Here is a 23,284-nt window from a genome sequence, read left to right on the forward strand (position 1 = left end):
TATTTTGAGAGAGGGAGAGAGAGCGCGCGCACACACACCCATGAACACGCAGGGGGAGGGGAAGAGGGAGAAGGAGGAGAAGAGAGAGAATCTCAAGCAGACTTCCCACTGAATGGGGAGCTCCTGCGGGGCTTGAGCTCACAATCTTGAGACCGTGACCGGAGCGAAAATCAACAGTCACTCAAACAACTGAGCTACCCAGGCGCCCCTAAATCAGCAGGAATGCATTTTAAGCATGTACAAAGTCTGCTTTTCACCTGACCCCCACCTGCTCATACCTTAACCACTATCTTACCTCATACAAACAATGCATTTTCTCCCAAAGGGTTTTTTAAAGGCCAAATGTAAGCTAAAAGTCCCTTGTTATTAGTCGAGCTTAATGATCACGATTTAATTAGTATTTTTCTGGCTCTAGCCTCTACCGTTTGATGGGATTTGTGTGAGACAGTAGAGAAAATGCTGCATGGAAATTCAGATCTGACAGCATGACCTTGAGCACTAACTAACCTGGATTTGCATACCTGGCTGCTTTTGCTCCTGGAGTTATCTTGGAGAAATCACCTTTACTCTGACACTTCTGCTTATCTGCCTCGCCAAGAGGTACAGAAGACTAATTGGCCACAAGCTTTACCATTTTAGAATCCCCAAGAGGAAACAGAATGCAGAGATCTTTCTGGTTAAATACTGCTGCCTCTCGGTTTTCCAATCACTAAATGATCTTCACCATTTTATCACTAATGAGCTGAAGAATGAGAAGATGAGTTTCAAATGTTACGTAGCTCACATTACCATCACCAGCAATTCAGATAGAGTGAAATGTGAATTACGGCAACAGTCCTCAGGATTTACCTGAGCCACCAAAGAACCCAGCAAATAAGACCTTATTATTAATATTTTATTCATACACATTACCTGATTTTGTAATCAAGATTTAGATGGGTAACGTGAACTGGCAGGATAAACAATTTAAGATGTGGAGAAAAAAAGAATCTACGTCGTCTCCGGACAAAGGCACTACTATTGGTGACCGGAATGACGTGCATGAAGCAGATTTAACTTGATTGAAGTGGATGAGGCATCCCGAGGAAGGAATGGCTACAGCCCTCATGTTACCTGTAACAGCTTTGTCAGGGTGGATAGAAAAGCAACCCTTTGGGGGCGCCTGGGTGGCTCAGTCGTTAAGCGTCTGCCTTCGGCTCAGGGCGTGATCCCGGTGTTCTGGGATCGAGCCCCACATCAGGCTCCTCCGCTATGAGCCTGCTTCTTCCTCTCCCACTCCCCCTGCATGTGCTCCCTCTCTCGCTGGCTGTCTCTCTCTCTCTGTCAAATATATAAATAAAATCTTAAAGAAAAAAGAAAAGAAAAGCAACCCTTTGAAGTGAGCTCTGAAGCTTCTGAAGGTTCCGCCCTATCTCCAATGCCACTTGGGACCTAGAACATACATGGGTGACATTATATATCTGTCACGGACAATACCTCTTAGTTTGGGTGGGAAGTCCACGATCTCAGTCTACCGGTTCACTGAGTGGAGAAAACATAAGCGATCTCCGTGCTGATGGCAGGGAACCTCCTGGCTGGCCCTTTTCCAGTTGCAGCTTGTGTCCACAGTGGAAAGCACGTGGAGAGCTAAATGAACACAAGCCCGTGTCTCTTCAAACAGGGCATCTGCAGAGATTTGCAGCTTGGCTGTTGCCCTGTCGAGCCACGTCTATAATTTCCGCCAGGAGGAAAAGAACAGAAACGTTCTCATAGCTTGGGTGGAGGGAAGGCAATCATTGACTCATTTGTTACTTTTGAAAATGGCATTTTCAGTAAGTGAAGCAGTTGCTGAGGTGTGTTGACTTTACACTCCTGTAGCTTCTTGCTTCTTGAAAATGCTAAGTTAAATGTGAGCCTTCCTCTAATGGGAACGAAGACAAATGTGGAAAAGACGATATTCCAGTGTCTGTGGCCTTCCCTTGACAAGCTGGTCTCCAGCTGAGCACAACGATGAGCTAGCCACAAAGAGCCTATGCCTAGAAATTCCGACATTCTTCTCTCATGATTTCCCTTTGGCTTTTTCCATTAAACATTCATTCATGTGCTATATCGGGTATTGCACACCTGAGTCGTGAAACGGGTACTCCGTCTTGAGTCAGCTCAAATGTGGGTTTGGAAGGAAACCCCAGAAGGTTTCTTAAGAATGGATGACTTTGGAGCTGGGATTTGAATTGTGTTCTCGCCACTTGTTGGGCTCACCATCTTTGGGTTGTCTTTTTAAAGCTCCCAGGAATTTGTTCTTTCTTCTATGAAATGAAAATGAAGGATACCATCTGTTTGTCATCATTAGATGTGATAATGTATGTAAAGGCCCTCAGTTACGTCTAAAGCACTGTGCAAATGCGAAGGATTATTATTGTGCCTTGGTCTCGCCAGAGGCGTTTATGTATAAAAGACTGCCTTACACAAATGTAACTTACATGTGATTGTGCACGTAGAAAGCTTTCACCAGCACAACGTGAGGGCGCTTGGATATTTTACATATTGCGTTTGACATGAACAGTGTTGTTCCTTCAGTGTCTGTGTGCTAAGTGCCTGCTGGGTGCTGGCATTTTTCTAGGTGCTGAGGATAAATTGATAAACACATAGACGTCTATGCCCTTAGGTGGTGTTTGTGTTCCTGTGAGGGGGTTGGGGTAAGAAACAGAATAAATACCAACAAGTAAGATAATTTCAGAGAGTGAACGTGCTCAGGAGAACACAGAACAAGCCAAGAACTAGGGAGTGACGTGTGAACTGAGTCCAGACTAATGAGAATGTCTCAGTCCTGGGAAGACCTGGGAAAAATCATTCTAAGCAGCAGGCACAAAGGCTAAGAAGTGGGGAAAGAGCTCAGGATCTCTGAAAGCAGAAAAATGTACTGTGTACGTGGAGCCTGAGGAGAAGAGAAGGAAACATAATTGGAGAGAAAAGGAGCAACCAGCTTGTAAGGGGATCGGGTGACGACGGTAAAGAGTTAGGATGCTATATGCTAATTGCTATAAGAGGTCATTAGCAGGGCATGCCTTGTATGTTTCCAAACAGGGAAAACTAAAACGTACTTATTCAAAAATCAGGGATGTTTTAAAAAGCAATTAATTCTCCACTTCACCCACCTGCAAGAGCTAAGAAAGAAGCTTGGACCTCTAGAGGGCGCCAAAGGAAAACATTTTGTAGCCAAAGCCACAAAGGTCTTTTCAGCACCTGAAGTGAGAGGAGAGCGCTCTGGCGGTTCCCCAGGAGTCTGGTAAAAGCTGACTCCGCTGGGAAACTAGTTCCTCCGCTCTTCCTACCCAAACAGAAAGTCGAATGAGCTTGGTTTGCATGTACCTGGACCTTGGTTTTCAAGCGAAGGACTGTTTATCATAGGATGCGAGTGGGAAGACATTTTGGGGTTATTTTTAATTTTCTCCCATCTGGTAGTATTTGAGTAGAGCATAAAACAAATATGAAGCCAAAATTTACTTTCTGGATTCATTTGGCAAGCAAAGCGTCTCTATACTTAGAACTTTGAAAATATTCATCATTTGCCACTTGGGATGTTGTTATTCTAAATACTATCCCAAACTTACTTGATGAAGTCTCTCAGCAACGTGTACTAAGGAAGGCTACTGCATGGAAAGCAGTGGGTTACGATCAATGGGATTTTCTGCAAATGAGAGATACTGGGGATATATCATGAAAACAACTCATACTGAAAAAAGACAAGGGAAAAGGAGGATGAGAAGGAAAAAGAGGAGGATGAGAAGGGAAAAAGGAGCAAGAGAGGGAAGGAGAGTCTGATGACATAGAGATACATAATAAAGAAAATGCTAAAAAGGAGGAGGGCTTGGAAGAAATTGAGACTTCCAGAGGCCAGTGGGGCTCAGATCCAAGTGTGAAGACTGAGAAACACAGTTCTGAAGGCATATTTTACACAATCTCAAATTGAGACCTTATCAGATGTGGGTATTAAAGGTTCACGGTGATTTCGGAGAAAACATTCATTACTGTCTTATTAAGGACAAGTTCAGCTGGTCAGCCCTTACAGAGGCTCTCATCTCCCCATTTCATGCCTGATGATCACAGCCATGTACTTTATAATACTCTGCTCTACCCGGGGAGACTTCAAAAACCACTGTAAAAGCAGCCAACCAGATAAGTAACCTGAGCAAATGGATACAGAGCCATCAGAGAAGAGAGAGAATCCCAAATCCACTAGAAACCCAGGCCAATCAATAACAGGTGCCAGCATTCCAGAAACCACGAGCAATTTTCGGAGGTGTTGTACCTGGTTATTCAACGATATATTCAAACCTGAGCACAAGGAAGAGGAGTTTTTAAGCATTCAATAGAGCAAAGTGGCACAGACGCTGAGCCCGGAGCAGGACCGTGCAAAGCAGGCCCCTGTCCAAGCCCCTGTGTCAGCCCCCTATGTGGAAACCCTTCAGCTGACATGTTTCCCTCATTTTTATGGAGAAGCCCCCAGATTCAGTCTCCTGCTACCTACCAGGCATTTGGCAAACAAAGTGACAGACCATTAATTATCTACTGATTTTAGTGGATTTCAACAATAAAGTCACCATCTATCTTCACCTTCACAGACAATGGGAACTCTGTTTCCAGAAACACATCCATATTTAATGGGAAAGACAGGAAGAAAGGAAGAAAAGAGAGGGAGGGTCAGGTTCCACCTAAATATTTCATCTACATCAAAATACCCTTTATCAATGAAGCAAAACTTGCATTCTTTGCCAAAGACACTTCCCTGCCCTCCCCACCTGCCCCAGATGAGGCTGATCCAAGCAAAGCACTGGGTTCCGATTCTTTAATAAGAGAAGATATCCTCTTAGAATCCCAAGGCAGTAAAGAATCCCCAAGTAAAATACGTATCACGAGATTGTCTGACGGATTTGATGATATTACATACGTAGGGTCCCCACCAGCAATTACTGTGTTCAACAAATGCTACTGCCTTCTAGAATCGAGGGTTTGTGGCACAGAGATACACAGAAACCCAACTCTGAATCCCAGAGTCCCTTACAACACCCTGCTGCGACTCTTGTGAGTAAAAGCTGTTAAGGAATGGGTCACCTTCTAAATCGGGGTGCTTCTCCTCCCCTTCTGTCTCCTGCTCCAGAGACTACAGACCCTGGGGGACATGTGCAGAGCAGAAAGAAGACTGTTTCTCAGCTGATGTCACAGAAGAATTACTCGGGGAAGCAGAAGAGAAGGGCAGGGCTGGAAGAAACTTTAGAGGTCATTTAGTTCCAACTCCTCTAAGATGAGCGAAATACCATCCCAAAGACACTCAGGACCTCCCAAGTGAGAGGCACTGTGCCAGGCTGGGGGAGGGGCCTCAAAGTGGGCAAGACAAGCCGGCTGCTATTTCTAAATAACCCAGGGAAGAGGGAGGGAGAGCAAAGCAGGCAGGAGTTACCTGGTTGATGGAAATGACCGCTAGCCGGGGGATGACCACCTGCAGGACCACCTGCAGCAGCGAGGTGCCCAAGCCGGCCAGGATGGCCCAGGTGAGCGGCAGCGGCAGCATGCTGTAGGTGGCGAACAGCGTGAAGAGAACGTAGCCGATGCCATCACCCAAAAGCCCGTAGCCGAGGCCTGCTGCCAAGATCTGGGTGGTCATGGCCACCCAAGTGACCACGCCGCTGTACTGCAGGTACGTGTGCGAGGTGGTGTCCTTCCTGACCACCACCAGGGCGCAGATCACCACCTCGATGCCAGTGAAGAAGCCCAGGAGGATGCCCTTGAGCGGGTCCATGGGGGCCGAGGCCAGGCTCAAGTGCAGGACCAAGAGGGTGAGTTTGGTCAGCACATCCAACACGTTCATCACCACCTCGGATTTGCGCCTCTGGCCCAGGAAATAGCGCTGGTAGAGGCGCTCCAGATCCCGGGACTTGAAGGAGTTGCGCAGAGTGGGGAAAATGACCCCTCGGTAGCTGTAGCCCCCATTGAGGAAGAAATCCGAGTTGCTCGGGGCGCAGTCGAGGTGCAGGAAGCCCAGATCGCCCCCGCCCCCGCTGCCGCTGCAGCTGCCGCTCCCGCTGCGTTCCGGGAAGACTTTAGTGCCACCGGTGCTGTGCGCTCTGTCCCCGGGGCCCAGCGAGTAGAGGGGCAGCGCCGAGTCGCCGGACAGCGGCGCCGCGTGATGGTTGGGGCCGCCGCCTGCAGGGTTCGAGGCTTTGCCGGAGCCTCTCCTCCCGCTGCCGCCGCCGCTGCCCCGGTGTCCGTGAATGAAGCGCTGCTCGGTGATGTGCCTCACCGCCGTCTGCCACAGCAGCCGCTGCGGCCGGGAGCCGCTCCCGCCGTCGCCGGCCGGGGGCGTCGGGTGGATGGTGTAGAGTTCCTCGGGGCCGGTCAGGTAGCGCACATCTGAGAGCTCCATGGCGCCGGGCCGCAGCCGGGGAGGCGCAGAGCCGGGCGGAGGCAGCTGGGGGAGGGGTCCCAAAGACCCCACGGCGGCCTGGCGGGAGCTCGGGCGGCGAGCCTGGCTATCCCCGGCCGCCCGGTCGCGCAAGCCCTGGACAGGAGGCCCCGCGCGTCAGGTCATAGTGCGCCCCGGGGCAAAGGGCGTCTGGAAGATCGCCGCAGACCCCTGCGTCCTTGCGCGCCGCCAGCCCGCCAAACCGCGCAGCTGGGGTGCGCGGCGGCGGTGGCTCGGTGTCCGCAGAAGCCGCGGCGCTCTGAGCCACGCAGCCCCCTTCTCGGGCTCAGGCTTCTCGGCCGCTCCTCGGCTCAGCGTCTTGGCGCAGCCTTTGCTCTCCAAGAGGCGCCTGGGCGCCGTGCTTCTTTCTGCTGCGCGCCGGGCGGGTCCTGGCTGCGGCACTGGGCTCGGGACACCCACGACTCGGCGGCTGCAGGAGGACTGGCCGAGGGTGACCGGCGGCGGCGGCGGGTGCGAAGTTAGCCGCTGTGGCTGGAGCGGAGCCCTTCGGAGAACTCCATTGCGCTGGGATGGGGAGTCGGGGCGGAGCTGGGGGCGGAGGCAAAGAAAGGGGAGGCGTGGGGGACGAGGAGGTGGCGGGGTGCCCCGAGAAAGGGTTGGAGAGGTGGTAGCCTCGGGGCTAACAAGTCACCAGACAGTTAATTTGGAGCAGGGGGTGTGCTAAGGCTCCCTCCTCGGCTCATCTCTGGCTGTCTCCTCTTCCTGCGCGAGGACTGACTGCGCGGCGCTGTCTCTGGCCCGTCGCATCCCTCGGGCAAGGGGGAGGGCAGCAGGGTCCCAGTCGCGGCTAGAAGGCGAGGTCAGCCCTTCCAGCTGTGCTTCCGAGGGGTCGGAGCCCACAGTTCCCATTCCCTTCACTTCGCTCCTCGGAGTCCATTTAGCCCGGAGCTGGGAGGCGGGGGCAGGAAAAAGTGGGGAGGGATCCGAAGCCAACAGCTCTGAGGACGCCGTGAAGCCACCGGTGCGGATCCCTGAGGCTAAGAACCGAAGCTTGGCGGGTGAGGCGGGTGTAAGGTTTGGACGAGGAGAGAGGCCCAAAGCTGCGGGGAAGTCGACGGAGACGCCACCGGATCCAGGGACGCGCCGCGTGCCACCCTGGCGCTCTGAAGCGCGCTGCGGGCACCCGGCTGCAGGGAGGAATTTGGAGACCTGTCAGATCGGTCAGACACCCCGGCGACTTAAACCCGCCCCCACGCCAAGCCACGCCCCCGGAACCGGGTGGGGGTGGTGGCAGGGAGCTGGCACCCAGATCTGGCCAGGACGCCCCAGGTCTTGGAGGCGGTAGCACGCCCAGCCCGGCGGGGGTGAGGACGACCGCGGGCGCCCCGGCCTCCCCCCGCGCGAGTATCCAGCGCTCCAGCTGGCCGCGCGGGCCGGTTCCTCCGCTATTCTTTTTTAGGCACTGGCTCCGGTCCTCGGCAGGTGCAGAGCCAGGACTCGTAGGCCGCTCTGCCCACGGACTCCGAGAGCCCAGCGCGATGAAATAGAGGGTCTCCTTTCCGTCCTCCCCACCCGGGTTATCTTTTGGCAAAACCAACTATCGGGCGAAAAGCAAGAAGCCGCAATTGTAGAGACGGCTCCAGCAAGAGCCTTTACCACACCAATCCTGAGGAGTGGAGGGCTTGTCCCCTGAGTGCCGCGCACACCAAGTTTCTCCCTGTTTACAATAGGAGGAGAGGGGGAGGACGCGGGGAAAGCTTTTCCAGCAGCCTGCTCAAGCCCGCGTTTCCCGCCCTCCGGGCTCCGCGGCCCCGCCCCCGCCGAGCGGGAGCGCCGGGTCCTGGGGCCGCAGAGCAAGTGTGGTGGCCGCAGTCCTGAGCCCGGGCTGCAGGTGGTGGAGCCGCGGTGGCCGCCAGTTCCGCCACCGCGACTGCGGCTGCAGCCGGTGGAGCCCGGGCCCTGAGCACAGTCAGCTGATGGCCAATGACGTCAGGCCCTGGGCGCTTTCTCGGCTCCCCGTGGCGTCCCGTGAAAGCCCAGAAGACCGCCGCGCTGCCCCCTCAGCCCTCCAGAATGAGCGATTTTCCCGGATCTCCCGAAGAGAAATTCCCCTCCTTCTGCCTGCCCTGAGCGGGAATAGCTTTGGATGGCCCCCTTCCCCAACCACATACTCCATCTCCAGGGTTATTTGCGTCCACTGTGTCCCAGAAACACGGGATTTAATTCTTTCCTTTTTATTCTTTCTTATCCACACACATGGGTTTCGGTTTAAATCCAGAACTGGTCTACTGCCTTGTACAGAGAATCCCAAGAGAGAAGACGACTAACATTTTCCCCTATCCCTTAACAGATTTCTGGGATGTAATATACACCCTGAAAAACTCCTTTAATCCCAGACATTTAGAGTTGTAGTCGACCATCTCTCAAGAGAACAAACGAAAATGCTCAATTTTAAATAGAAAGAAGGTCGGTTCTATTTTTAAGCCGGTTTGTGGATGAATTAATTTAACTATAAAGATCTCCCAGAGGAGCTGTCCCATTCCCAAGAGGCTGGGGGTTAAGGGCAAAGCGCACCCCAAAACTCAGTTTTGCAGTTATCTAGACATTAATGAAATCATCCCAGAAAAGACACACTGCTTGCTTCTCCCTTTCTAAATTGCTTGGACTCCTCAGCCTCACGAGCTCTCCTGAAACTCTGCCGGGTAATAAGTGTCTTGACTTGAGGAAGGAGCCCAAAGAGGGCAGAAGGCTGGTGGGGGAGGGAGGCAGGTTCCTACAGACCCTATGCCAGGATGTGTGCCCAGCTGTGTCCTCTCTCTGCAGGCACTGCCCCAAGTCATCTGTGCTAATGACCATATTAGTAAACTTGGCAGTGGAAGACACCTCTTTATTTTCTCAGTCTTTCTCCTTGGGAGCCTGAGAACTCAGCCTGAATAAATGAGGGGTTGAATGCAGATGGAACTTTCCTATGAAAATCTTCCTCCTGGACATATCCCAGGATGATTTATTCAGCAGCAAAGAAGGCATGCCAAGGAGGGGGAGATCGGACCCAATCAGATAAAATGACTCAGGCTGATGAATGAGCATAGCACACTACAGAAAAAAAACCCAAGGAATTTAATGAACTCAGGTTGAAACTAACATATCAGGGAGAAAACGTTGCATCTGGTCAACTGACTCCTCTGAAAGTTCCTTTGCTGTTAAGGGGTGTTAGAACAAAGTTATTTTAAAATAAGAGTACAGATGACAATTAGATTCAGTTATTCTTCTTGTTGGGGTGACCCAGTGCCATTCAGCCCCCAAAACACTCGGTTTTCAAATGACAGCCTCGGCTTTATGCAGATATTGAGAAGCTTTTTGAAATATGCAAACCATCAAATGATTATCACTTAAAACAGGTTAACTGCTTTGAGGCTACAATGGGCCTCTCATGCTTTCACTTGTCCCCTGCCTATTTATTATGGGTGGGTCTCTGCTCTGTTCAGGGACAGTGCTTTGCAAACTCACTATCTTTTTGTACACAGATGGCTTCTCTTGGAATGGCCCTGTGTCTTCCTCCCTCCACGACCATTTCCTTCCCTCAAAATATTTCCTTCCCTCATCCTTCAAAGCCTGAGCACTGTCTCTGGGCAAAGCCTTTCCTGATATTCCCAGTGAAAATTAAAAACTTCCTTCCCTAAAGAAGCTTCCAAAATGAGGAAGCATTGCTAAAAGAGTGACTCAAAATAGAGTCAGAAAGGATCTCAAGGAAGTAGGGCCTAGGCACTTCCCCTGTTGTATTTCTCAGAACTTTTGACTTTTGTCACTTGCAGATCTACCACCTCTTAGAAAGCATCCTCCTACTTTGGACTGAAATAGACATACTCTAACACCTGTTAGCCAAATAACCAACCCTGTACAGAAAGTCAGTTTAAACTCTGCCAGCACTAATCATAATTCTTTCAAAACAACTTATGTAGCCTTGTGGGTTTTGCCTCTGTAAACCTGCACACCACTCTCAAACGTCTCAGAGCACACGTCTGATTCTGTGTCTTCTGTATCTCTTGCATTGCAATTCCTAAGACCCCAAATACACATGCTTGGTTACTTTACAGCCTTGTTGTCTTCCCGGTGGACACTTCTCTGTTGTCTGCCAATCTATTCTGGTACTGCTAGTGTGGCACTTACTGTGGGATTGGCTCTGTCCCATTTGCTCACCCATTTGTCTCTCACCTCTCCCCGTGAAGCAGTGAACTCATCCAAGGGGAGAACTGATTTTCCATGGGCCCATAACCTCCGGTTTCTAGCAACTGTAGTATTAACCTTAAACATAAAGCCATCTATTATTTTACCAGGAGAAAATGGGCATATTTGGGAATGGCAATTTGGGACATGCAAGTTATGGAAAAACCATAGGCCAGTCCAACAAACAAAGGAGAGGAATGTTATTTTATGGAGGAGAAAGAGGAAGTTGCAAAGGGTTGTTTTGAAAGCAAGTCCATTGGAGAAAGGCAAGAGTTCAGGGTGATGTCAGTTTCTTATAGGTAAGTGGCAGGGGTAGTGGATTTCTTGAAGATTCTGTCTAGGTCTTTCCCTGTTGGGGGCCTCAAACTGATCATACTTTCCTGTTGATGTGTCTTCTGTTGGAGCCTATATTACAATTCTTCCTGTAATTGTAATTCTTCCTGATATGGTTCTCCCTTCCAGCCTTCCTACTCGACTTTAGTGAGGTTTCCTTTATTAATATTCCCAAGTGTCCATGAAGATAATAAGATTAGCAACAATTTATGGAGCCCTTAAGGTCTTTGCGAACATTGCATTTAAGCATCTCAACGATTCTCTGAGTTAAAGAGAATAAAATGTTATTTCCATTTTACTGACTAAGATACTGAGGCTCCATGTGGCTAAGTAATTGCCTGGGCTCTCATGGTTAATAAATGGTAAAATTCCAGCAATTAAATTTAGATTGTTTAATTCTAGCTTTCACATGCTTAATAAAAATGCTGTCACAAGTAGTCAACAAATGCTGACCTAATTTAAATAGGACTGGCAGAAATGAAAACGTCAAATATATTTGGACTTTCCAGATGCAAATTAAGTCAGAGACTTCTGAGATATTTAGGCTTTGAGAAGTCTGGTAGCATGACCCTGAATAGCAGATACAGGTAGCAGAACTAATTCTTTTTTGGCTGGAGGGTCTGTTCGTTTTTGGTGCAGTTCAAGCCACAGACACTATTTCTACAGTTTGTGAAAAAGCAGATTTTCACATACTGGATTTAACCAAAATAATTGCTTTGGTCTACTTTGCTTCCTTTGGGTGGTCCTGGGGGAAACATCCTCTTGCCCCATTAAAAAATAACATTGTTTGCTTTGTGATGCTGATGCATACCACTGGCCACATTTATGGTAGATACGTTTAAGAAAAGGAAATTTGTTTCCCTCCAATGCATCTTTGATTTCATAGGTTAAGTATATTAATATATAAATGTAAATTTTATAAGCGCTGGGCCCTTTGCAAAATACCCATAGAAACCCTGACACTCCCCGAAGACATAAAATATTCACATGTAAAAGAAAAGATGGACTCAGTTCAGGAAGGGGACCTGAAACCAGAGAGATCCTGTTTCCAAGGGGAAGGAGGGTGTTTGTAACAGGGCAGCTTCCAAAGCTGGAAATCATTAAAGGAAAAGGACATGAAATTTGCTAAGAGGTGCATCTTAAATGTACACCACACACCACACCCAAAGAAAAAACAAAGTAAATGGTAACAAAATGAGGTGAGGGGTGTGTTAACTACTGATTGTGGTGATTAATTCACATTTGTATCAAGTTTTACAAGTTTTAAATATGCACATTTTTTTATTTTCAATTGTATCTCAATAAAGCTGGAGGTGGGGGGAGGACATGCCTGTCTTGCCAGGAAGCACTGCTCTTAGGAAATATCAAAGTCATTATTAACGGCTTTGATGGAAGTCCAGGAAAAGTCAATGGCTAAAGTAAGGAGGGCTTACTTTTTATCACGGCAATTATTTCGAAGTGTATATAAATGTCCAATTATTATGGTATAACCTAGCACTAATGTAATACTGTATGTCAGCTACACTTCAGTTTAAAAAAATAAAGTAAGAAGGGCTCATCCATGAAAACAGTGTATGAATTACAAACCTTGGACTCATATTTCATCTGGAATGCAGTGCAATGTACAATAGAAAAAAACAAAGTATCTATTTTGCTCCTATCTTGTATTTTCTTTGCCTTGAAAAATGCAAGGTGGGGGGAAAAACCCTTTGTATACATTCTGGGTCTTCACAGGAACTAGTTTAAATTGGATTCTGGTGCCTGGAAGAGGCAAGGCTCATCTGTGGGAAAACAATTCTGAAACAATGTATCTATATTACAGAATTCATCAGTCAAGTCAAAGGAAGAAGTCTTAAAGGGACTCAAACATTTTTTCTTCTTAAAAGATGATTCAGGGGTCACCTGGGTGGCTCAACTGGTTGAGTGTTGGACTCTTGGTCATGATCTCAGGGTGCTGGGATCCAGCCCCACATTGGGTTCCAGGGTTGTGGGGAGTCTACTTGAGACACTCTTCCTCTGCCCCTCCCCCACTCACACTCTCAATAAATAAATAAATAAATAAATAAATAAATAATTCTTTAAAAAAAGGATGATTCCCTTGTCTCTGGTTTAACTACAGCATGAGTTTACTATGACATCACTTACTAAGGCTTCACTTGTTGAAATCATAAGATTAACAACACACACATACACAGTCCATTGGAGGAACCACTAAGAAGTTAGCTAAAAGAAGTAGTAATGAAAGAAAAAATATGAGAGTTTCCAGCTAGTTCACCCATATGACCAAAACCTCTTTTAGTCATGGTTTAAGACCTGCCTTTTAATTTGACACACATATGAAGTTTGGGGACAAAATGATCAGACTCAGTGACAAAAAAAGCAGATCATTTTCTTCATTCTCTTTTGGAAAAAAAAAAAAAAGAGAGAACAAACCCACCCTACCCGAGGGCTATTTCAATAACACAAAACGTCTTATTTTTTAAGTATTTCACCCCACTTCTGACACCTGCCCCAGGAGACCTTTGGTATTTATGTAGAATATTCAAACTAAAAATTTATAGATGACATTATAATATGGGTACTTATACCCATTTATGTCATTGTATGTATGGATCTCTGTCCATTAAATAAGTATCAAAGAAATACATTTCTTCTCCTTTCAAAAAACAATATATTTCTGTTTTTACCCTGTTGGTGAGACATTTAACTCACAACCTTCTTGAGGTTTTCATTTGTACCCTTCTAATCCTGGAGAGATGCCCCGTTCTTGGCTCTTACTCAGTGCCCAGGTGTGTCAGGAGGAAGGCAGGCACCCTTAAACGTTCACGCCCTCTGGTCTTTGGCTCTCCCTTCAAAAGGTCACCCCTGAGGCAGTGAGTCTTTGTCCGACTCTCACGGTCTCTGTGGGAGTCTCCATAGGTCTGCCTAGGGCCCCATGTGCTCAGGGTAGCACATTGCCCTTCCTCTCTGGGGTGATGAGCCCTCTCCAGGGGACTACTGAAAAGCCAGTATTTAAGACCCGCTGGCTTTCTTTGTTTCTGTCTGTCTGCCTGCCTGTCAGTCTCTCTTCCTTCTCCAGCTTGGGAGTATCTCCTTTAGACTGACGAAAATCCTTTATGTTTGCTCCAAGCCTGTCTGATTTCCCCCTGTGCGCATGCGTTCTTCCTTACACTTTATACTCCTCATACCTCTAAAACCTTTACATTCTCCTCGGGGATTATATTTTTGTAAAAACAAAAGATGAAAGGATTACTTTTGCTTTCTGCTCCTTCTTTATGGACGTGATTCAAAGAAGGCTGGAATGAAGGCAAGGAAAAAGAGGAGCACACGTAAGCAAACCCCATAAACTAATATCTCAAAATATGGTTCATATATACAAATGTATGAAATTCACTCCTCTCAATCAATGCTTTTTTTTTTTTTTTTTTTACACTGTGGGTTCCAACCAAACCGGGGATTGCAAAATTACTTGGTGGATCATAATTAGCGTTTAAAGAATAAATTAATGAAAGGGAGTAAAATAGAGTAATAAGGACAATTATGTCTTGCTACCCATACAAAGGCAGTCTTTAGCATCCAAATTCTTCTTCTCTGAAGTAAAGAACAGAACATTTGGTAAAATTTCAGAAAAATACCTCATCAAGTTCTTGGTGTTACAGTATCTGAAATTCACAAAACATAAAGTTCAGCTTAACATGGTATTTCCCACTCTCCAAATTGATATTTGAACTCTTGTTATACAAATAGGAATCAATTAGATTTGGATAGCGTGAGCTACGCACACACACACACACACACACACACACACACGATCACACACACACGTACGGGGCACAATTTAAAGTGGATTTCTTAATATAGATAGAAGTAAACACAATGTTTGGAAGTGATTGCTCTAGTCCTCAGATACTTACTAGAATCATTAAATATTATATTTACCTAAAGTCATGGTTTAGTGAAATGAGTTGATTTTTTAGTCAGGAAGACTCATTCTTGAGTTCTAACTTTACAAAGTGCTATCACCATGACCTTGACCAATTCCTTAACACTTTGGAACTTTCATCACAAGGGAGGAAATATCAACTTTGCCAGGTTTGGTGAAGACTACAGGCAACTCATCATAAGGCGCCTGGTATGGTACAACACACGTAGCGAATGTTCAATATTTAAGAGCTCACCCTACCTCATCCACTCAATTTATAAGATCTGTTAACTACTGACGGAGCATTTGACAACTTTCTTCTCGTTCCGCCACCTCCACTGCTGTTTTCTTACTTCTGGTCACCATCCTCTCTTACCTAGTGATGGTAGTAGACTGAACATGTCTCTCTACTTAGAGCCTGCCTCCTTTCTCCAGCTGCTGTGATCATTTTAAATTAAAAATATGAATGTGTCACTCTTTTTTATTGTGGAAAAAACACATAACATAAAACTCCCCCTCCCAGCAATTTCCAAGTTACCAGCACAATATTGTCAACCGCACATACACCGTGGTACAGCACGCACCCAGGACTCCCTTGCCACCCTGCATGACTGAAACTCTCTATCTCCTAAAGAACAACTCCCCACCTCCCTTTGCCCATGCCAACATGACACTCCCTTGTTTAAAACAGTGCAATGACTCTTCTTTGCCCTCCTATGCCTTAAATCAATGACAAGTATCTCTAGGACTGCCCCTCTCCTGTCCCCTCTCCCACTGCTGCCCATCTTTACCTCAAGCCTTTAGCCACACTCAACTACTTCCAGCTCTCCAAACATATCTTGCTCTCCCTTCTCTCTGAATCTAGGGATGTGCTGTTCCTGTTCCCCTTAGCCTCTTCCCACCTACGCTTCTGCTCTTAGCATGGGTATCACCTTCTCCAGGAAAGCTCTCCCCGGCCTCCTATGCCTGGGTTAGATGCCTTTATAAGTTAGAGTGACAACAAATAATGGGAAAACCCAAATAAGAGTGGTTTAAACCAATAAGAGTTTATTTTTATTACACAACAAGAAGTGGGGAATGTAGAAATTCGCTGGTTTGACTCAGGAAATCAGTTATATCTAGGGCTTTGTATTAGCCACTCTAGAATTCCTTTGACCTTTTCCTCATCGTTCCAAGATGGTTTCAGCCTCTTTTAGCTCTCATTCTCTTGCATCACATGGAAAGATCAAAGCAGAGGTAGGAGCGCTGCTCAGAGTTTCTCCTGAGTACCTCCTCCTTATCAGAGGTGAAAAAGTCTTTCCAGAATCCCCTAGAAGCCTTCTATATATATGTTCTTGGCCAGAACTGCATCCCATGCTTACACCTAAAGCTAGGACCTGGCCACCTTTCCAGGGATCAATGGATCTGATACAAAGAAGCATGAGGGAGATGGGTCTTGAATAAGCAACAGAGAATATCTTATAGCCCCTCTTAGCTCTATGCTTAGCAAGCTGTACACTTCCATCTTGGCTCTATCCAGTCACCTCCCCTTCCCTTTGTTCATCTGTGGTAGCCTTTGTGATGACCCTCAGGAATCCCCCACATCCTGGTGTTCTCCAACATCGTATGAGAATTAGTTTGTATGATCAATAGAAAGCAGCAGAAATGGTGGCATGTCATTTCTAAGGCTAGACCATTCTGCTGGCCCTCCCTTGCATTGTCTACTCTTGGGGAAGTCAGCCACCATGTTGTGAGGACACGCAGGCATCCTATGTATTGAGGAGCTAAGGCCTCCTACCAACAGTCCACGAGCAGCAGATGCCCCCTCCCAGCAGCTATTTGGAAGTGAATTTTCCTGCCCAAGTCAAGCCTTCAGGTGATGCAACTCCAGCCAAGAGTCCATGAACCAGAATCACCCAGTTAAGTTGCTTTTGAATTTGTGATCCATATCACCTGTGAGACAATAGATGTTTATTGTATGAAGCCCCCAAATTTTGTGGTTGTTATGCTGCTATAGATAACTGATACATTATTTGACTGCCCCCAGTAAAGTATGTTTCTTTTTTTTAAAAAAAGATTTTATTTATTTATTTGAGAGAGAGAGAGAAAGAGAATAAGAGCATGCACGAACGCGGGAGGGCAGAGGGAAAGGGAGAGGGAGAGAATCTCAAGCAGACGGCACGCTGAGCATGGAGCCTGATTTGGGGGCTCAATCTCACGACCTTGAGATCAAGACCTGAGCCCAAATCAAGAGCTGGACATGTAACTGACTGAACCACCCACGCATCCCACAGTACACTTCTTAAAACAAAAACCAAAGCAACGCCATAACAACATGAACCAGTCGCACACTAATCAGAATGGCAGAAAAGCATTTCTTTCTTTTTCATTCATAAAAATACAGGAAAAAGTCATAAGATATCGGAAGGGGAAGTCTTGTAACAGTTTCAGTGAAAATTTTATTTTTATGAAGTCATCAGTGGTTGGAGGTAAAGATTATCACATAAATGAAATAATATCACTTCTTAGTTTAAAATTGTTCACTAGCTTCCTATTGTACGAGGAATATTTCACACTTCTTGCAGTTCATTCATTCATTCATTCATTCATGGACTAATGGCTATGACTGTAGAGATACCAGGACAGGACATTTGCACCAGGCCCTGTGACAAATAAGAGAGGGTGCTCAGTTATTAGCTAAGAAGAAAAGGTAAAGAGGACAAGCTGTTCTCACTCATGCTTGATGTTCCCTCTGCCTGGAGTCCCTTTCCAGATCATTCCTTGCCTGGCTCATTCTGTCTCACTCAGAAGTCACCTCCTCAGAGGAGTGATCCTTGACCATCCCACTTAAGTTACCTGCTCCCGGAATTTTCCAACCCCAAATACTCTGTTTACTTCCTGTATAGGACATCTTATCGTCTGCAGTGATCCCAGTTACTTGTTTTCTGCCTTCTCCGACTAGAATGTTTTCTCCTCGGGGGGAGGACCATTCTGGCCTTACTCACCACTCTCTCCTCAGGGTTTGGCATATCATAGAAGCGTAGTAAACAGCTTTTGAATGAATTAGTGAAAATGACCTAGTTTGGGTAACTAACTAGTTGGCTAGTTGGCTAGTGACTGATATAGGCAAACCATGTAAGCAGAGTTAGCCAGGCCAGGAGAAAACACACACTTTTTATTAGCTGGAGCAAAAATAAATAAATAAATAAAAATAAATGTTTTTCAAAATTAGAAAAGGAAAGCTTACAGCCCTGAGAATGTTACACTGGATTCTAACTGGGGCACGTCCTCCTCGGGCAATCCCTCTCAAAGTATAGAGATCAGTTGTTAAGAGCACCTACTAAACAGGCGCACCTGGGTGGCTCAGTTGTTAAGTGTCTGCCTTCAGCTCAGGGCGTGATCCTAGAGTCCTGGGATCGAGCCCTGCATTGGGCTCCCTGCTCCGCTGGGAGCCTGCTTCTTCCTCTCCCACTCCCCCTGCTTGTGTTCCCTCTCTCCCTGCGTGTCTCTCTCTCTGTCAAATAAATAAATAAATAAAATCTTTAAAAAAAAAAGAGTCCCTACTAAACAGCAGGGTTAGGGCCACTCTGTAAGGGGGTCAGGAAGGTGTTTTCAAGGCATCTGCATGCATCCAGAATAACTTCCCCACTCAGGTATGGACTGTGGAAGAGTTGGGACTCTATTTCCTTTCCAAAGGCTCAGAGGTCATGATTAGGATTATTTTCAGCTGTAAGTTACAGCATACCTGTAGTGGTCTGCTAGGGCTACCGTAACAAAACACCACAGGCTGAGGGGCTCCAACAGACATTTATGGCTCATAATCCTGGAGGCTGGGAAGTCCAAGATCAAGGTGCCTGTTGATCCAGTTCCTGGTGAGAACCCAGGTTGCAGATAGTTAGCTGTCTTCCTGCTATGTGTGATTGTGTGATCTCTCTCTCTTCTTCTTCTCATAAAGCCATCAATTCCATCATGAAGGTCCCACCCTCCTGATTTCATCTGACCCTAATTACCTTCCAAAGACCTCACCTCCAAACACCAGCACGCTGAGGGCTAGGGCTTCAACATATGAATTTGGTGGGAGGAACACTATTCAGTTCATGGCAAGGCATGCATAACTAGCTAAGTGGTTTCTTTCTCTTCGGGTGGGGTAGTTGCAAGCATTGAGCCAGAATCTCCAAGTTGTTTGGGTGGAGATTCTCCTGGCCTCCTCAATCTCCTGTTTCATTGCGTGTTCCTCGCCAGCCAAGAAGGTGAGAGGAAGACAGTCTTATCTTACAGCAATAACAAACAACCAACACCTCTCTCCGCTTCGCCACTTCAAGTGCTATTCTTATGCTTTAGTCTTTTACAAATTTGCCAGCCTTGCCAGACATCCAGAGAAGTCTCAAGTCGACTGTGCCTGTGATGACTTCCGGCCACAAAGGGAGAGAGGGTGAGCAAAGGAGAAAGCCTGGAAAGGGAGAGGAAAAGCGGAAGGGGGGAAATAAAGAAGGAAATGAAAAGAGGAGGAAAGAAGAGAGGAAGGGGAGGAAGGGAAGAAAGGTGGTAAAGATTTTGAAAAGAGCAACGTCATAAAGGGGAAAAGAAAGAAAGAATAGAGGAATGAGAAAGGCAGGAGGGAGAGAAGGCGGGTGAGCCCCGCACTGCCACAGACTTTATCATATGAAACCCATGCAAGAACCCTGCTAGGCAGACATCATCATCCCCCCCCCATAGTACAGATGGGGAAACTGAGGCCTCATCCAGCTCACACAGCAATTCATCTGCATGATTCAGGAATGGGGCTCAGTATCAGCAGAGGCTTTGAAAGTCATGTGCTTGTCACTAAATCACAGGAGAAAAGGCAGGAGTATGACAGGAAATGAGCGTGGACTGGGAGGAGCCTGGCAAGGAAGGGAAAGAATAGGGAGGAGGAGACAAAGTAGCCCAAGTTATGATCAAAGGGGACATCTGGTGCCCTTTTGTCTTCATTAAAGCTGTGGTTACTCTTTAACGACTGTGCACACTGTTGGTCAGCTTGATTAATTAGACTCAAGTGTACTTCTTACAAACCCCGGGGGGTTGCCAATAAATAGTGTCTAGACACTGTGGCTGTGGAACCAGGAAGGAGGTCGTCACAAATAAAGCTGCGTCCTTTGGCTTCAGTTCCTCATAAGACTGATTGGCTGGACGGCAGGATTTGGTTACACATTCTCCGGGTGCCCAGAGCTAAGACCCCACCTCACCCAACTTCATCTGAGAGACCCCATGATGATGAGATGGCTAGGGGTTGTGATGTAGCCCTGAGTGGGGCTCCCAACATCCAAGGCCTATTTGTCCCAAGCCTCAAACTGACTGAGGATCACAAATCTACCCTTCAGCATTATTCCTTCTTTTTCTGTTCCTCCTTCCCCTTCCCTTTCCTCTCTCCCTCCTCCTCCTCTCCTCTTCTCCTCTTCTTCTCCTTCTCCTCCTTCTCCTCCCTCTCCTTCCTCCTCCTCCTCCTCCTTCTTTTTCCTCTTCCCCCTCCTCTTCCTTTCTTTCTCCTTCCCTCCTTCCCCCCATCCTTTCCTTTCTCTCTCCTTTTTTTCTTTCCTTCTCTCTTTCTCTCTGTTTCTACATTACAGTCATTGAACTAACTCAGCTACAAGGCCCTTCAGTCTCTGGAAACTTCCAGGTTTCTCATTCCCAGAGGGTAGAAATGCTTCACTGACAGCCTGGTCAGGTGCTTTTACCTGGAGTAGGCATGGTCCCATAGTACCCCATGTGGATCGTCTGAATTCGTGTTTACCGCACACATCAAGCATTCCTTGAGTATCTACCATATGCCAGGGAACACTCAACAGAATGTGACATGGTTTCTGTCTTCAGTGGTTTATAGTGATCTTAGGGAATTACTCTTCACAGTTTACCAGCTTTCCATAAACCTGTTGCCATTTAACGTACTCACAGATGTGGATTCTTGACACTATTGTCCTCTTTTACTCATGTGTAGGATTAGAATTAAGAGCTCTAGCTCGGAAGTTGGACCTGAGTTCCACCTGGCTTAATTGTGGCCTGAAGTACGTTACTTCTCTTTTCTGTGCTTTGGCTTCCTTATCTGCGGTAGGATAATAGCACCAGCCAATAGAGTGTGTGTGTGTGTGTGTGTGTGTGTGTGTGTGTGTGTGTGTAAGAATGAGAACGAATCAAGGCAATGCATGCATGCGGACGCCCAATGGTTGTGAGCTGTTACTGGTCTTATTATTATGACCCCGATGCTATTGATATGAGAGTTGCACAATTGAGTTTCACAAAAATTAAATGACTTGCTCAATATCACTCACTATCCGCTGGTGGAACTAGATTCTATTTTAGGTAGAGGGGAAGAAACTCCTACCTACGCATGGCCCTGAAACCCAACTCTAAGGCACTGTGACTGCCCAGATAGCAGAACTCCAGGCAAATCACCTCTTTCCCGAACCCGTGGCGGTTAGCACTGGTGATTACAAGACTTCAAGCTCTTGTGATATTTCCGTGCTAGTTGTTGAAAGTGGTGTGCATGCTCCCACACGTGCGTGTGCACTGCATGTGTGCATGTATGTGTGTGTGCGTGTGTGTGCAGACCTTTTCTCCCCGTCCTACATAGCTCTTGTAGTATATTTAAAGGAGCTGTTCTCATAGAAATTCTAGTCAAATTGGACAACTGAGAATTTGATGAGAAATCAAAAAATGGGTTCTCCGAGAATCCTCTAGCCAAACCCTTTCAGATGTTGAAGAGTTCCCTTCACTCTGTGGTGGTAACTGAGGAATCAGGTGTCAAGAAGGAGCCTCGGACTTCTTGAGTCCCAGGAACTATGATGAGCAGATCCCCTCGCTGAGCTGAGTTGAACATGTCCCATGAATGAGAGCTAATTCTATTTGTGTTAAGCCCCTGAGTTTTGGGGATGTTTGTTATTATGGAACAATTGAGCTTCTCTTGACAAACACTAGAAAATTCGAACTTCACAGTGGGAGCCAGCCATGTCCAGATTTTCAGCTGGAAGATTTCTCCTTTCAAGGAGACCCCAGCTGACATGGGGATTACCCAATAAACATTCATTGAGCACCAACTTGTTCCAGGTTATGTAGGAATCTCTTATGTAGATATGGAGTTGTTTCCCTTCTCACGGAGTGTGTAGTAGAGAGAAGAGACAAAGCAGTGAATTTGCGGCTGCAAGTCAAGGGGGCTCAGCATGTTACTGGACTATGAGAGAGCGGCAGGAAGTATTGGTTGAGTCAGATCTTAATAAGCAAGTAAAAGTGAGTTAAGAGAAGGACGTGGAGGGTATTTGAAGTAGAAGGCACAGCAGTGTGCGGCAGGGACAAATGGAAACTCCTGGCACATTTAAGGATCTGTGAAGACACATTGTATTTAGGTCAAAGGTGAGGGAGGGGAAATAGGCTGAAGTGAAGCTAGAAAAGTAGGTCCAGACCACCTGGGGTGCTATGCCAGGGGATTTGGTCAGTCGGCAGACCGTGGGACGGTACTGAAAGACTTTTTTGCTCCATGTAATCCTCCCAGCAATCCTGTGAGGCAATGTTACCATCCCTAATATGTGGGGATAAACCGGGGTTCAAAGAGGTCAAACGAGACTTTTGTTTTGGTCTTTCATTCTCAGCTTTGTTTATGTATCTACTTATGTACGAATGAATGACATCAGTGACATATATCACTGTGTAAGCTTAAGGCGTGCAGTGTGTTGACTTGATATTTTTCTCTCTTGCGGTAGGGTTAGCACGGTAGGGGCAGCTAACACTTCCATCACGTCTATAATTATTCTCTCTTTTTTTGTGGTGAAAACATTTAAGGTCTAGTCTCTTAGCAACTTTGAAGTATACAATACAGTATTGTTGACCATAATCACCACGCTGTACGGGACAAACTCTTAGCTAGACGATGAATAAGTTCCGGAGATCAAATGAGATGTTTTGATTCCACACAACTAGTAAGTCACCAGCGGAGACATGAAGAGTGTTGTCTCAATTCCCCAACTTCTCATTGGTGCTTGCCCTTGCCTCTGGCAGCCCTCTGGGTCCTCAGATCTTCCGTTGGCTGTCTTTATTTTGCTGTCCGATGTCCCCTAAAATGTCTCTTCAGAGTCACCCTACTTGAAGTGCATGCTCGCCCCAATTTCCCCATCCCTCTTGCTCCTAATTAATTCTTTTTTTTTTCATAACATTAATTATGGTCTGAAAGTTTTCTTCCTCACATACTCTACTTATATGTTTTTTCCTTGTGTTTCTCCTAGAGACTCTAAACTCCATGAAAACTGGATTGTTGTTCCCTTTACTTTACCACCATATTCCTGGCACTGAGCATAGGTATCTGCCCCAGGGTAGATGCCTGAGGAATATTCATGGAAGGGATGAATGGTCCAATGAATGACTGCTTTGAGGGCATACTCTGGTTTGCCCTGGCTGAAGGT

At 46.7% G+C, this 23,284-nt stretch overlaps 1 protein-coding gene across 1 annotated transcript in view; it reads right to left on the reverse strand.

The window, feature by feature from the left end:
- The window catches only part of ADCY8 (adenylate cyclase 8), a 224,618-nt gene extending 218,218 nt beyond the window's left edge, over nucleotides 1–6,400 (reverse strand). Inside the window, exon 1 of the mRNA XM_040626047.1 lies at nucleotides 5,438–6,400. Within this exon, the coding sequence (XP_040481981.1) occupies nucleotides 5,438–6,400 (963 nt within the window). The remainder of the gene's footprint in view (nucleotides 1–5,437) is intronic.
- Between the last annotated feature and the right edge of the window lie 16,884 nt (nucleotides 6,401–23,284).

The sequence above is a fragment of the Ursus maritimus genome, unplaced genomic scaffold (genome assembly GCF_017311325.1).
Source record: "Ursus maritimus isolate PB19 unplaced genomic scaffold, ASM1731132v1 scaffold_9, whole genome shotgun sequence".
Taxonomy (NCBI): Eukaryota; Metazoa; Chordata; class Mammalia; order Carnivora; family Ursidae; genus Ursus; species Ursus maritimus.